Below are 16,602 nucleotides of genomic sequence, written 5' to 3'. Positions count from 1 at the left end.
TATGTAGGACAATTACATTCATCTGAGAAATACAAATAAGCCTGGCAAGGGCATATTTATTTTTTGTCAAAAGAAGAGGGAATCTTATTTGTCACTGTGTTATGAGGTTAGTACAGATCTAAAATCCTTTGGACTCCTCTTATGTTTTTCCAGAACAAAATAGTTGCACTGTTATTATAATGTTGCTTTCCTTCCAGCTGGTTCACCCCAAGTGAGGAAATGTGCACAAGAAGGACATTAAAGAAAGGGCAGACCTTATGAGTGTCACCTGCTCTTGTTCCTCCCTCAAATCCCTTTTGAGGACAGTGACCTATTTTTCATCAAGCAGCTCACATCATCAAATAAGGAGGGCAGAACCAAGATGAAGGAAAGGAAAAATTTCACAGGCCACAGACGACAGAAGTGCAACTAAAATTTGGGGCCACAGGCGTATTACCATCCTTGGTTTCCACAACAGAAGCAGCATTCTTTCAAGAACAGGTAGTCCTCGAGTTGCAACCATTTGCTTAGTGACAGCACTGAAAAAAGGGATTGCAACCGTATTTCATACTTCACGGCTGTTGCAGCATCTTCATGGTCACATGACCAAACTTAGGTGCTTGACAACTGGCATGTATCGATGACAATTGCACTGTCCCAGTGTCATGTGATCACCATTTGTAACCTTTCCAGCTGGCTTTTGACTGGCAAAGTCAATGGGGGAAGCCAGATTTAGTCAATGACCATACGATTCACTTAGTAACTGCAGTGATTCGCTTTGCAATTGTGGCAAAAAAAAAAAGATTGTAAAATGAGGCACAATTCATTTAAGAGCTGCCTTGCTTAAGAACAGAAATTTGAAAGTCAATTGTGGCTGTAATTCGAGGACTACTTATATCTCATTTCTGTACAGGGCTAATTTAATTCACTTTGCTTCTTGGCACTGATTAGATTTCGCTATAGCTAGCCCAGCGGTCCCCAACTCCAGGTCCGTAAACTGGTACCAGATCACAGCATACCAGAAACTGGGCTGTGTAAACAAGCAAAGCCCCGTTCGCGGGATGCGGGCAGCACACAAAACCACGCCTCCTCCAGTTCACGGAAAATCCTGTCTCTGTGGAACCGGTCCCTGGTGCCCAAAAGGTTGGGGGCCGCTGAAGTAGCCCATTCATTTCCCCCACAGCAGCAAGAGTTGAAACAGAAGATAAATGATTCTTTCATAAAAGCATAACTCCCTTAGTGCTTTCGTTCATCTGAATGTGCTGCACTTGTTAGGAAGACATGAGATGGGGGATCAGATACCACAAACCATGATTATTGTATGCCCTCTCTACTGGGGAAAATTAGATGGTCAAGGGACATTAAAAGAACTTCTTTACCTTAGATTATCAGGATCTTCAGTGCTTTTATTTTGGGGAGCAAATTCTTGAGGAAGCAACTGTTGAGAAACCAAAGTTAGCTCTACTGCTAATTTTATTGGTTTCATGGCTATATTTGATGCCAACAGGTTAGCTAGTTTTCATTACACTTAACTCCATATAATATGTGTGCATTTTCTCTGAAATGAAGCCAGAACATTTTGTGATATGATGGTGTCACACTATACAATTGTCATCTGGTCAGTATTTTCTTGTCTCTTATTAATAAGCTGCAGAAACAGACACAAGGAAAATCCAAGGATACAATTGAATTTGACTGCATTGGTCCCCAATCTTTATGCTGGAGCCCCAGGATTAAAATAACATCTGCTTATGCATATTTACTGAACTGTATCAAAGGAATATGATTTCCCTTTGGCCTTGGACTATTTTTTTTTACTGTAGTAATTCATAAGAAGGAACTCTTTAAGTGGTTGTTAATATTTTAAGCCAATTTCTGAAAATGGCACTTTCTGTGTCAGATCTCGTATCCAAAAGACAGCTCAAATTCTGATTTTATTTAGCTAATTGGGTACTAAAATCAGAAGTGGAAATATTATAGTACAAATAGTACTGTATTTTTTTCTCCCCTAAAAGAGGCTGAAACTTTGGGTGCATCTTATACTCCGAATGTAGCTTTTACTAAGCTTTCTGTCAGCCCTAATAAGATGTGAACATGATCTTCCATGCTTTACTAGCTAAGCGATCTTCCCTTTGCCTGCTTTTTTCATTGCTGCTCCCTATGACAATCAGCTGAGCCTTTTTTCAGCACTAAAGAGGCCCTAATGAGTGAAGTGATCTTCTGTGCTTTTCTAAGAGAAGTAATCTTCTCTTTGCCTGCTTTTCCCATTGTTTCTCTCTCTGAAGAGAGACAGAAGTGAAGTGTTTTAGAAACACTTACCAGGGGATAAAAAACAAGCAAGTGGGCTCAAAATCAGCAAACTAATGTGCTGAAGCTGACCAGTCTAAGAACTAGACAGATGAATACCTGGTAGGCAGATTTTTTCCGTTTTCCTCCCCAAAAACTAAGGTGCATCTTATACTCCAAAAGATATGGTATATTCCATATAGCCCATTACAATTGCAGTATCTGCATCTTCTTAAAGGAACTACATAGACTAAAAAACAGTATTTTGGATATCTCAGAAGATAGTATTTCTTCGTGTAAGATTTCACCCTTTTCTGTGTTTTAAAATAATGATAAACACGGTTTGCATATTTTTATGGGATTGGACTATCAATTTTAAATATTGCAGAATCAATATCTATTACATCTTAACTCCTCTAGAGCAAATCATGTCTTATAGTAGCTCCCAGTTTTGTACCCTCCAGATACATGGGACTTTATCTCTTATAAACATGTAGCAAGATGCTCTAGGCTACTGAAGGCTGGTATCTCTCTCTCTCTCTCTCTCTCTCTCTCTCTCTCTCTCTGTGCTTATTTGTTTCTCTGTTTATATCACTAGATGAATTTGTGCTATACTGAGATTAATCTTTCTATTTAAGAGTGACCCAGGCAATTAACAACATTTCCTCCTGCATTTTAACTGTATATTCCTTTAACGATTTGGTGATTGCCTTTTTTTACTTAGTTTAAATTTTTAAATAAGCTGCACAAGAATAAACTGAATTTGTAGGAACCGTTCTTTTGGCAGTGTCAAATACTGCTAATAAAATTAACTGAAATGTACAGTAACTGAATGCGTGGGCATTATATAGATGTCTTAGACGAGATACAACTTATTATTTATTTAATGATTATTTCAGAGAAGGGAAGATGCTAAAAGATCAGCAAGATCTGAGCCTTGTACTCTTCTATTTACAACACAATGCATAATGCGATCTTTGCTTGGCTGCTGACAAATGGCCTTTTAAATGGAGGATTTTTTTGCCAGATGCCTAAAATGTGCCATTTAGGACTCCGTGTCCTGCAAACACGGAGAGGTATGTTTTAGAAATCTGAGTTTACTGCAAATGGACCTCTGCTTTCCGACTGTCTGAACAATTCAGGATTTTTATGGAAAAAGCCAAGAATGGATTGTTAGTGTTTTTTTAAGACCTAAGTGAGATGTTTCATGCGGATTTCTATCAGTAGCTTGAATCACATTATGCAGGAAAAGCCGGGCAGTGTGGGGGAAGGCGACATTAAAGAAAATTATGTAGATACTACTTCTGTAAGTGCTCAAACCATAAAGTTCAAAGGGCGTAGAGGCTTTATATTGACATGTCAAATCATTACTGATTACTGGCTGTGTTAGCGCAAATATGTTAAGAGGTTAGCAAAGTAGTAGTACGGCAGCAGGAGATTTTCAAAGATGCAATTCTCAGTCCTTAGGGCAGAGATGTATCAGCTCAGAAATGAGAACTGTCAGTGCCTTAATGAATTCTCATGTCTTGGAAACAGAGCAAACACCTTTCTATTAAAATATGTGAGACAGGTTTTTCTGCGTGTTTGTGTGTGTGTGTGTGTGTTACTTAACTGGCTTCCATCAAATATGCATTAGTGACAAGTCTCTTGTTGACATCTAGCTTTGCCAGAGCCCTTACCATGCCGGGACTGTTTATGCTACTTGTAAAAGACCACGATTGTGACTTCTTCTATTTTCTTCTCCTTCCCTTTCCCACCCCACGTATGGCAGGAAAGACTGAAGAGGTGCTGCATGTGCTATAGTCAAAGCGGGCTAAGCAAAGTGATATAGCATGCAAAGCTAGGTCAAGGAAGAATAAAGCAAATAAAGGAGAACAGCAGCAAGAGGTGAGGTCCTGGATAAACCCCAAATTGGAAGGAGATAACCAATTGCTGTGAGAAGTTCAAGAAGGGCAGTGCTCAGTGCTGCTCTCTAATGACTCTTTCTCAAGAAGTTTCACCGATAGGAAAACCAGTATAGTGCAGGAAGGGAGGGGGGGCACACAACTTTAGTCCTGATTCACATTATTAAAAAAAGACGCCTCTCTATCTATTCCACAAGTAACATTTTTAGACCTGTGTTTTTATAATTTTCTGAAACTATGGCTGGGAAGAAATCTCTTAACATGTCAATCCATGGCAGCCAAAAGTCTAATTACAAGATACTACTGAAAGCAGAAGCAAGGAAGACAGCTCCAGATTACCCAGCCTCACTTCAGACCAAGGCTAATTGTTGTTATATTTCACATTCAGAAAAGAGCGTTATGGTCATACTTACCACGTGTTGTAGGTAGCATGTCTGACAAACCCTGCCAGGCGGTCACCATCTCTGGATTCTTCTCCAAGTCGGCAAAGTTCTTCCACACTCTTATAGCACCATCATCTTGAAGACAGGGAGAAAAAAGAAGAACATACAAAGAAATATGAAAAGAGTGGCTTTGGGACACAGAGCAAACAACCTTTTCTTAGTACAGAACATTTTATTTTAGACTAGTGGATTTAAATAAAAGAGGCATACCATTTTTAAAAGCTTTAGGCTCTAGCACTATGGAGATTGAATTTTTCATCATGGTCAATTTCCTAAGAAAAAACTTCCCTAAAAATTAGAGCTGATGTATAAGAAATTCTAAACAATATAGACTCACATTTTAAGAATCAGACAAGACATAACATATTGGTTTTCCATCATATTTCCAATTGTATATATCACTCGGAGCTCATGCTACTGGTGGTATCTTATTCACTCAGTTGTTTGCTACATATTGTTATCCAATAAGCATTTTTCTACTTTGTTTAAGATGTAACTCTAGCCCAAATATTTTTTATTAAGCCTCTCTACACTATAATACAATGCTGAATTTTAGAAGTTTAGTCAGTCTGGGACAGCAGTAGAAAACCATATATAGAATTCTCCAATATTCTGAGACCACATTGCTGAAATTACTCTCCAAAAATGGCTGAGTTTTAGCAGTATGACCTCAGGGTGTTGTTTGGGGCAACAACAAGGATGGATTAAAGTAGGGATAGAAATAATCTATCTCCCAGGAAACCACCCATTCCTATTTTTACCTTAACCTCTTCTAAAAACATTTTAATCTCTGCACTGTCTAGTTATGTTCCCTGAATGATATAGACCTGGGCAGAAGAAGCTAGTGAAAGCAGGGAAGGGAATGAAGTGGTGAATAAGCCCTTTCTAAATCCTGGCTGGCTAATAGTGCCTATTTGGACAGGAGAAAAGGGAGATCTACTGGGCTTTTTAGCCTGGAAGAGCTGTATGTTTTGGACCCCCACGTATACCCAAACATATCTGAAATGTACGGAGGGGATTAGTATGGTCAGCTACCCACCCCCCAAAAAAAATATTAAGAGGAATGGAAGGGCTCTGAATCCAGAAGTGGGCATGCTTCTTTTCAGGAATAGCATAATGCTAGCAGGAACCTCTATGATAAAAATCAACATCTAGGCTAGGGGTGTCAAACTCAATTTCAATGAGGGCTGCATCAGGGTTGTGCTTGACTTCAGGGGTCCGGGATGGGCGTGGCCAGCTCAACATCATTCATGTTGGGGGCACCTGTGGTGGGCTGAGTGCTCTGCCAGCAAAAATGGGCTGCTGCGCTCTGTTTTTGGCTGTGATAAACTCCTGCAACCCTTTGCCAGCGAAAATGGAGATTGGGAGCGCAGTCCTCGTGAGCTCCGTTTTTAGTTGCAATGGCCTCCTACAACCCTCTGCCAGCGAGAATGGAGATCACAAGGGCCACCCCTGATCCAGGCTCTTCATACAGCACACTTGGAACTCCCCAGAGTATCTCCATCCTATTGGAAATATCCTTAGATGATTATCTAAGGAAAGATGAAGATTGCCTGCACTGAAGTTGAAAAACTAAAAACCAGTTGCCTATTTTCACATTTCAAATCCTTGAATGGATAACTTTAAAAATCCACAATTTCCGCTTAATTGAATACAATCCATTTTCTAGGACAGGCAATATTCTTTCATTTATATACCCAAGTCCCCGCAGCCATCATAGGAATACCTGTGCCTTTCTTATGCTATGTAATCATGCTCTTAATAGAAATAAGGGCTATGAGAAGGATATGCTTAGGTGATATCTGCCCTGTAAATAATGCACTCATAATAATAATGCTGTTTGGAGAGGTTAAGATGAAGCAGATTGCTGTCTAATGGAATATTCCTGGAGATATTTTTCTTTAAAACTAGAAAAGCCTTTTGCTAACCTACCCTGAAGTCTTGTACAACATCTATTCTGGATGTCCCATCTGGTCTTTGAATAGCTTGTCAAGGGATGCATTGTAAAAGCTGACAGGAGGGCTATTTTTTGATTTAGAGTATAATTAAATATAATCAAAAGAATTACTTTCCAGACACATATTTAATAATTACCCCCTTCTTTCACATTACAAATTACAATTTGGTTTAACACCCCCCTCCCTTTTCTTGATTTTTGAGAGCTGCACCCAAAGGGTAGATATGGCTCTCTGGCTTCAGGTAATTCATATTAGTCCCAGAGGGGGAATGTTCTGGAACTGCCATACCAATAGCAAGTCTGAGGCAACAGTATGACTAGATGTGAATTCCTGCAATTAATGTCAGGAGGATGATTATGGAAGAGAATCTAATATAGAACTTCTCTCGCCTACTTTCAACATGTTTTACATATTTGAGAAGAAATGAGGATGGGTGAAGAAAATAGTAAAACACTCATAGGATCATTTTTATAGGATTATCATGGTTTGCTGTGTGATAACAGCCTTGGGGTGACTCAAACGTTGGCTAGCAGAATGTGTGAAAATAAATAAACAGAAAGATATTGTGTCTAAGAGTGAATGAATCAGTAAGACGATGAGGCAGATAAAACTTTTGATACTTCTTAGTTCTATTATCTGCTTTACATAAAAATAATACACCAACCTGTAGCAGTCAGGAGTAGAGAACAGTCTTGTCCATTCAGATATTCCATGGCAGTGATCCTAGTGTAACGTGGGTTTCCATTGTGAAAGTAGTCCAACTTTTCCCCTTTTTCCCAATCCCAAAAGCTAGGACAGGAAGGGGAAAAAAAGCAAGAACAAATTAAATCAACTAAAGTGGAATCCATTAATCAACTTGGCTTTAGATATCCAAGATATCATTCTATCGAATGGATGCAAATCAAAAAGCTTGCTCCTTCCCCCAAGTGCTTAATGTTTTTTGATTAATATGTTTTCGTTGTATTTTCAGCTTTTGTAGAAAGAATAATAAATTTGAAACACTGTATAGAAAATCCATACTCAGCCAAGATTATAGTTTTATAAGGCCTTCCCTCAGGAGCAAAAAGAAGGCACCAGATCAAATAAGATTGTATGACTTTAAAATCAGCATTTTTACCAGATGCTATCTTTGTCAGCCACTGCTATGCATGGGGTGAACGGATGAAACTTGACTACCGAAGGCATGCCAGGGTTCCTGTTCAGAAAGATTTGATCATCTAGTCTTGAAATACCTAAAAAGTATTTGAGAAAGAATATCAGCATCAATCTCTCTCGCTAAACTGATTGAGCATTGCTCACTATTTTACACTATTTTACAATATATATATATTCGACACAAAATGTAACCCTTCTCTGGTACAGAGCTGAAAGGATTGGATACTGTAGCCTAGAGGTTAATTCTCTGCCTTACAAGGCAAAGGTTGCAGGTTCAAGTCCCAGTGAGGGTATGGCTAGCTGATGAGGCCAAAATAAGGCCGAAATAGATCTATCCTAGTCTCCCTTAATTTTCAAATTCAGCAAAAACATGTGATATATATATATATATCTCCCCAAGCTATAGCATTAGGAAAACTCTTCAAATTAAATGGAAAAATAACACAGCCCTTCTATCTTCCTCCAGATAGATTAATTTATCTTCCTCCAGTCAAAAAATGAAACCATGCTCCAGCTATTGTACATCTGATGTACTTTAACATGATACGCATATTTCGTGATTGAAAAAGGACAGTCAGATTTCTGGTATTGCTTGCAACTCTTCACCTGAGAAATCTAGAACTTAAAAGCTCTGAACAAATTAATACATCACTTTGTGTATCAAGCAAAATAAGCAGAGAGGTGTCATAAATATATGTTACTAAAAGATTGAAACTGTCCCATTAAAAAATAAAAACAAAAGGCTAAAAGGTTTTAAGGATGATGACTGATGAGGAACCCTTATGTGCAGAATTAAAAAAAGGGGGGAGGGAATACAGTAAGGATAAAAGAAAGACCCTACCTCCAAAAAATCCCCTCCCAAGCCAATGTCGATGAATGAAGTCACTTCAATTACAGAATAACCGAGCTACATGTAAGAGACAGATCATCTCTCTCAGAAGATTAATATTTTGCACTAATCTTTTTCCAGCTGATAACTCAAGATGGAAAAGCACCCACTCTCTCTAATTCCTGATTTTTTTAAAAAAAAAATATTGTGTCGTGCTCAAAATGTAGGTGAGCAACACATATTCACTCCCTCTGACTAACTGTTTTTATTATTATACAATCTATTTCTCATTATTTTTCAAATGTCACGTCTAACATTGCTATGCAAAATTTGGGGGGGGGGTACATCAGCAAGATGCAAGGAACTCAAATAATCTTGGTTCTTAAACAATAATTTACAAATACATAAATAATTATAAAAGAAGCCAGGTGACTTTTCAATAAACTAGACTTGAATCAAAAGGCACAGTCAGGTGAAAAAAAATCTTTATAGGTAAAGAATGCCAATACATAAGAAACTGCAGAAAACCTTGAAAACAATAGGGACATTATCATACTTTAATTCTGCCTTTTAGCGGCAGTGGGGAAAATTGCCATTTAACTCGCAACATCCTTTCTTGTAATTAACATGTAACTTCTACTTTATCTTCATAGAGCAGTATGCCAGATGTCTGGGGAGCACATAATCAGATTAGCCAGGCTGGCACCAAAGATCAATGATTAGTATTGAGGCTCAAGGGTATGTTGTTGAAGCAGGATGGAGCATATACTCATAGTGTGGTGGGGGAATGGCCATTCCCTCCCTCCCTTTGGGGGATTAGAAAAGGCAAGAAGAAAGGGGGAAATCACCTTTTTGGATAATTTTCTGTGCTTGCTTTCGGACTCTAGCATTGCGCAGAAATCGCCACTCCCTCTCTTTGCGGATCTGGCTTTCCAAATCATGTTCTTCAGGAATCTGTCAAGCAATAATGAAAAGACATGAGAGCAGGACAATCACAAAGCAAAGCAAAGGCAGAAACTTAGTATACATTCTCCATTGTTTATTTTATAGTTCGATTACCGTATTTTTCGGTGTATAAGATGCACCTTTTTACTTCAAAAAGGTGTGTCAAAAAATGGGAATGTCTTATACACCGAACGTTGGGCGGCGGTCAGCAGTGGCGGAGGCTGTTGCCAAGAACGTCCAACAGCCCTTGGCTGGAGGCTGGTGGCTCAGCTCCGGGATGAGTGGGGCACGCGGCAACAGCTTCGGAGAACCAGGCGGGCGTCCCCTCGATGCATCCAGCTGGCAGATGAGGCCGGAGGGCGGCCTTGATCATCCGGCGGGACGGGGCTCGGCTCCATCAGACCCCACACCAATCTCCCACCTTCGGAGGCGCCTTTGGGAGGGCGCAGCAGTTGGTGAAGGCACTCCAAGCAAAGCTGCCTCAGCTCAGGAATTCCGCAGGTGGTGGCCTCCCAAAGGCGCCCCCGAAGGTGGGATATTGGGGTGGGGGTTGATGGAGTGAAGCTCCGTCCTGCTGGATGATCAAGGCCGCACTGTGAGCCTCATCCGCCGGCTGGATGCATCGAGGGGACGCCCGCCCACTTCTCCAAAGCTGCTGCTGCGTGCCCTGCCTCACCTGCCCGGTGGTGGGCATTCCTCCCGGGGTCCCTGCCGGCACTGCCCCCAGTTCGAATACCTGCCTCAAAAGCCCAGGATCTGCACACAAGGCTGGAAGACGATGCCCCCTCAGGAGCAGCCTTGGCATGCAGCCCTCTAGCCCGGGAGCTGCCTTTCCGGATGACCAAGCTTCTCCGGCACAAGCAGGTTGAAGGAGATGGCTTACTTTGCCCAGTGAGGAAAAGAGGCATGGTGGTGCTGGAGGAGGATGATGAGGAAGAGCTGTGGCCGTAGCCACAGGTTACTCTCCCTTTACCTGCCAGGCCGGCCTGGGATCTCTCCTGACCCCTGGCGTGCCGCAGCTGTGTCCCATTTTATTTCCCTGAAGTTTTGGGGTGGGGAGGGGAGCCATTATTTCTCTGCAACCCTCCCCCTCCCACTGTCTTGCTCTTCTTGGGAAACTTTTTCATGTGGGAGGAAAAGTGAGCTAAGCACACACACGTGTGGCAATGTTTTCCAACCGTGGCCACCACCATTTGTGTGTGTGTGTGTAGCTCACGTTTCCTCCCGCATGAAAAAGTTTCCCAAGAAGGGCAAGAAAGTGGGGGTGTGGAGTGTTGCAGAGAAATAATGGTTCCCCTTCCTGCTCCAACACTTTGGGGAAATAAAACGCCTGCCTGATCTAATGGAGGTGAGTTCTGTAGTTGCTTCTCCCCAAGATGCAAGGAGAAACTCTCAAAATATCTTTTTTTTTGGCACCCTTCTCACCTGGAAAAGGGCAGCGCTGCAGCCGAAACTCAACCTTGGAGAAAGTTCAGTCCGCAAAACGGGGGGGGGGGGGGGGGGGGTTTAGCATTTTTTCAGTGTTGTCAGTGTGCCATAATAAATCCATCCCAGTCTTTAATGCTAAAAGATCCAGGACAAGTTTTCCTGAGCATGGGAATGCTCTGCCTTGGGGACAGTGAAATTTTATTTTTGGTTTGCACAACTATCGAATATGGATCAGCTGGAATTTTTACCCAGTCTGGTCAGAATTTTTGTCAAATAACCTTCTAGTACCCAGTTTATAACAAGAGAATACATGGTTTTGAAAAGTATACATGCTGTAGTTGTAAAAAGTATTCTGCTACACTGGTATTTTATTAAACGATTAATAATAATAATAATAATAATAATAATAATAATAATAATAATAATAATTATTATTATTAATTAGACTTGTATGCTGCTCCTCTCCGGTGTAATACTACACCAGGGTTAAGCAAAGTTGGCTGTTCTGAGCTAGCATGTTTGGCTCAGGACTTCTGGGAGTTGAGGTCCACAAGTCATAGAAGAGCCAATTTTGCCTACCCCTGTACTACACCATTTGGTTCAGAATACTTTTTTCTTGTTTTTCTCCTCTAAAATCTACCTGCGTCTTATACACAGAAAAATACAGTATTGTACAATCCTTTCATTTTTTAATTATTATTATAAGCCATCTAGAATAGCCCCAACAGCAAAACAGGCAGCAAATACATTTAACAAATAAATAAATAGCCGTGTATGTGTGAATGTCACTCCAGTTAAATTTCTGAGGCAGTTTAGTGTACTGGTTTCCCATCCCGTTCGTGTCAGAGGCACCTAAGGCGCTTCTGTGTTGAAAAGGATTAACCAGGGACATCACCATTTCCCCAGGGGATGTCTGTGGGAATTCTTTTTATGTCCCCATCAAGGAGCTGGGGCAAATGCTGAGAGCTCACTGCCATGCAGCACCACTCAGATCTCGAACATGGGCTTGCTAACCTCTAACCCACCATCCTAACCATGTCAGCCACCACACTCCCCAGCTGTACTGGCTAAGCAGCCGGACTAGAAACTGAGAAGAAAGCATGAGTTATATTCATTCCTTACGAATGGAAACCAGCTGGGTAACGTTGGATCAGTCACTCTTCCTCAATACCACCTACCCCACAGATTATTGTGAGGAAATAGAAGGCTTGTTTATTATATATGCTGCCTGTCATATAAAATAAAGGTGAAATCTACTATAAAGCTAATAAATAAATATATCTACTTCTTCTTTTATTTCTACTGAGGAGACCAGTACAGTGGTACCTCTGCCTAAGAACGCTTCTACTTACGAACTTTTATAGATAAGAACCGGGTGTTCAAGATTTTTTTGCCTCTTCTCAAGAACGATTTTCCACTTACAAACCCAAGCGTCCAAAATGTAACCAGAAAAGGCAGGGAGAAGCCTCCGTGGGGCCTCTCTAGGAATCTCTTGGGAGGAAACAGGACTGGAAAAGGTGGGGAGAAGCCTCCATGAGGCCTCTCTAGGAATCTCCTGGGAGGAAACAGGGCCTCCGCCCTCCCTGTGGTTTCCCCAATCGCACTCATTATTTGCTTTTACATTGATTCCTATGGGAAAAATGGCTTCTTCTTACAAACTTTTCTACTTAAGAACCTGGTCATGGAATGAATTAAATTTGTAAGGAGAGGTACCACTGTATTGGGTTCCTCCATGGATGGGGAAGGGGGGGTGGGGGAATGGTGCACTGGTAGCAGAAATGAAACTGCACGCACAGCTCCACGTGACCAGCAGGCGGGTGGGCGTGTCGGAGCAAGATTTGGCTTCTGCACATGCACAGGAAGCAAAATCTTGTGTGAGGACGTTTGTACCAGAGAGATTTTGCCGATTGTTTGCTTCTGCACATGTGTGGAAGCAAAAAATTGCCGAAATCTCATGCTTCCGCGCATCTTCTGGCAAGATATGCTTCCTGTGCATGCTCAGAAACCAAATCTTGCTCTGATGCACACACGTACCCACCAGGAGTTGCGCCCGCATCAGCACCAGTAGCAAGTGGGAACCCTGCCTGGAGGAGACACTTCAGTTTTGCTTGACTAAGAGAAGTAATAGGCAGATGGTTTTGTACATTTAAACATGTGTCACCTTGAGAGTCTAATGTTATAAATTGTTGAGTTCCAGGCTAATCAAAGCATGTGCTATGCTTCTTAATCAATTAATATATATTATTAAACATTACTTTTGCAGGCAGTTGTTTTCACAAAGCTTAAGAAAACTGACATTTCTCCTTGAAAATTGCAGGGAAGATAAAGACAGGCGGTATGAAAAGAAAAGATGCACTGCACGAATGCAAACTCCGCACACTAATAATGTCAGAATTAGAATCTTCGCAGTAGGGAACAGCTCTTTAAAAATGCATATTTTAAGCCCAGGATTTGTAAATCATGTGATTCATCAACCAATATTTTAAAAGCTACAGCTTAATAAGGTCTAAGCCTTGTAGCATGTCTCTTTCTGGCTGTAAGTTCTCATATGAAGAGAGAGAGCGCCTTCTGTTATTTTTAAAGAGCCATGTAAATTGAGGAAGCTTATATAAATGACTTATTATAGCAGATGTGTTTGAATCTAGTGGCTGCTTGCACATATCGACAAAGGCACTGAGCCATTTTAACGTCGGTTTCTTCCATTTAAAAGCAAAGAATGGGATGTTTACATTATTCTTTTTGACTACATGGCACCGTGAAGCATGTCTCAGGGAAACATAAATGCAGAAGGTGTAGCAGATGATTGCAGATAATCCCGTGGGGGGAATTCTGTGGTTTTCTTTTTGTACAACTGGAAATACAGTAGCTTGAAAAACAGGGCTACATTGTCTACTTTAAAACCACAGCTAGTAGAATCAGCATGCGGAAAGCAAAAGATGCTTTGAGGTTTACTTGCAAAAATAAAGTAAAATATAGTGTTCTCTAGTGATGGGCGAACCGAACTCACACAATTCAGGTCCGTAAACAAACCCGAAATTTTTTGAAACTTCAAGCAAAGTTCAGGGTCACGTTCGGAGCTTTGACGTCACCGGCAGGTTGCTAAGGACGCCAAGGTGATCACTTCCTGGATTCCATGGAATCCAGGAAGTGATCACCTTGGCGTCCTTAGCAACCTGCCGGTGACGTCAAAGCTCTGCCCCTGGAATCTCTTCATGGGAGGGATTCCCCAGCTCCTTCAAAGGGAGGTCTTCACGTAAAAATCAACATTGTTATTTTTATGAAAAAGGACACTGCAGCAGCGCTGCAAGCAAAGGGTGGTCCTTTCACATAAAAATAAACATGTTTATTTTTACGTGAAAGGACCGTCCTTTGCTTGCAGCGTTGCTGCGGCATCCTTTTTCGTAAAAATAACAATGTTTATTTTTATGTGAAGATCTCCCTTTGAAGGAGCTGGGGAATCCCTCCCATGAAGAGATTCCGGGGGCGGAGCCTTGACGTCACCCGCAGGTTGCTAAGGACGTCAAGGTGATCACTTCCTGGATTCCATAGAATCCAGGAAGTGATCACCTTGGCGTCCTTAGCAACCTGCCAGTATACATGACGTCAAAGCTCCATCCCCAGAATCTCTTGGTGGGATTCCCGTTCGGGCTCGGATTCGGTTCGGTTTCGTCCGAATTTTGCGTAAAGTTCATCCGAACTTGCCGAACCCAAACACTGTTGGGTTCCCCCATCACTTGTGTTCTCAAATCTTACTAGATTTAAAAGATTCTGGGGAAGAGGAGAATGAAAAATTCCCTTTCCCTGAATGAACAAGCTTTTATTACAAAAAAAAAAAAAATCTTATAGAAGTTGGTGAATAACTTCCCCTTTGCTAGTCAGCTTTTTTCAAGATAACTAACTATAACCAGAATACCTCATAAAATATAATTATAATTAAATGTAAACCAATTAATTAAACCAGTTATCAATTTATTTTTTCTTTTTGTACAGTGATGACCCGGCCACCCTCTCTGTGATGGAAAAATCCAACAGGTCACAATTAGAAGGGAATTTAATTAAATATGTGAACCACTTAAATGATTTGGTGGTAGTCTTTCAAACATGTTAATATATGAGCAGAGTAATCCATTTATACCAAGGTTGTGCACACACAAAAAACTTTATATCGAGATCAGTTGTGAAAAAGTCGCCCCGAGTCTATGGAGAGGGGCGGCATACAAATCTAATAAATAATAATAATAATAATAATAATAATAATAATAATAATAATAATAATAAATAATACTCAGCCACACACAGATATACTAACTTGAATTAAAGTTTCTTTGAGAAATGACATATTCAGATAAACAGTCTAAAGTCATACACATAATAAGTCAGAATAACAATCCAAATATTACCAAGTACATAGTCTTTCTTTCTTTCTTAATCTTTGTCATAATCAGTAAACAAAGATATCAAGCTTAAACACATTTTTGCTATAATATATAACTACAACACAGAGAGATTGCAGAGATATTGCAGAGCATACATCCAGTGAGTAAGCAGAAACAAGGAGAAACGAAGGGGGTGACTCAGAGAAATAAGCTATGAACCCTAGCTCCCTCTTGTGGAAGTCTGCAACACCTCAGCTAAACAGACATGGTTCAGTTAAACTATATTCATTAACACACCTTGCTGGTTTATATATTGCCAACACAACCATTATAGACAGAGTCCTAACAAAACATTACCAGGGGAAAGTTGTCCCCAAATTGAGGGACCTTAGGGAAGTGTGAACGTTACTATATATATATATATTTCTATGCTAGGCCAAGATGCACTTGGTGCCATAAATGTTATGAAACAAATCTGGCTTTCTAGCTGTGGTGCAAAATCCTAATTTGCTCTTACGAAGAGTATGAAATGCATTCTCCTATAATGGTTTTGTGCGGGCAAATATGATGCTACATTTCCTCAATCTTTGATTGAAATTTATCTTCACATAAACTGATATAGGCCTTTTAATTTCAGAAGACAAACTTCAATCTGTGTGGAAAAGAACCTAAATCAAATCTATTTGAACTAATGGCTAAGGTACCAGGCTAGAATCTGGAAGACGGTGAATTCTAGTACTGTCTTAGTCACGAAAGCCAACTGAGTGACATTGGGCCAATCACTTTCTCTCCACCTAATCCATCTTACAAGATTGCTGTTGTAGGCTTATGCATTTTCTTTCAACATCTTTCAGTGCAAATTGGGTGTTCTGGGATGGAGCTCCATTTTCGCTACCCCACTGCGTTCCCCCCCATCTGGGCAGTAGCCCATCCCTTGCTGCAGGTTGTAGTTATGTATTTTGTGGGTGTTTTTACTGTTTTAATGTTGAACCCTGCTGTGCGACCTGAAATCAAAGTTTGAGACCCTGTAAAAAAATTTCCCTGCATATCTGAAACTTGAAATTGCATGACTTTTCATCATTTCAGGGGTTCTCTCTATGAGAATTTTTTTCAGGGGGGTGGGGGGTTCTTTCTTGCTGAAAAAAAAATCACACTTGTTCTGTTCCCGGGTCACCCTGACCCTGACCGAAAACTCTTCATTTGAAGGGCTTATGTTTGGTCAATTTGAAAACTTTTTTCACTTGGAAAGTAGTCTGAACATTTCTGCACACAATGATATGAAAATTGAACTGAAAAGTA

General features: G+C 40.6%; 1 protein-coding gene across 2 annotated transcripts in view; it reads right to left on the bottom strand.

Annotated features, from left to right (window-relative positions):
• The window catches only part of RPTOR (regulatory associated protein of MTOR complex 1), a 494,232-nt gene that overhangs the window by 60,799 nt on the left and 416,831 nt on the right, over window positions 1–16,602 (bottom strand). For both annotated transcript variants that reach the window (XM_070740207.1, XM_070740208.1), the window contains exons 25-28: window positions 9,403–9,508; window positions 7,688–7,802; window positions 7,235–7,359; window positions 4,583–4,687 (exon numbers count right to left, since the gene is read on the bottom strand). In XM_070740207.1, the coding sequence (XP_070596308.1) occupies window positions 4,583–4,687; window positions 7,235–7,359; window positions 7,688–7,802; window positions 9,403–9,508 (451 nt within the window). The remainder of the gene's footprint in view (window positions 1–4,582; window positions 4,688–7,234; window positions 7,360–7,687; window positions 7,803–9,402; window positions 9,509–16,602) is intronic.

Source organism: Erythrolamprus reginae, chromosome 2 (assembly GCF_031021105.1).
Source record: "Erythrolamprus reginae isolate rEryReg1 chromosome 2, rEryReg1.hap1, whole genome shotgun sequence".
In the NCBI taxonomy this organism is placed as follows: Eukaryota; Metazoa; Chordata; class Lepidosauria; order Squamata; family Dipsadidae; genus Erythrolamprus; species Erythrolamprus reginae.
The sequence above is the reverse complement of the archived record's forward strand: the minus strand, read 5'-3'. Positions and strand labels throughout refer to the sequence as shown.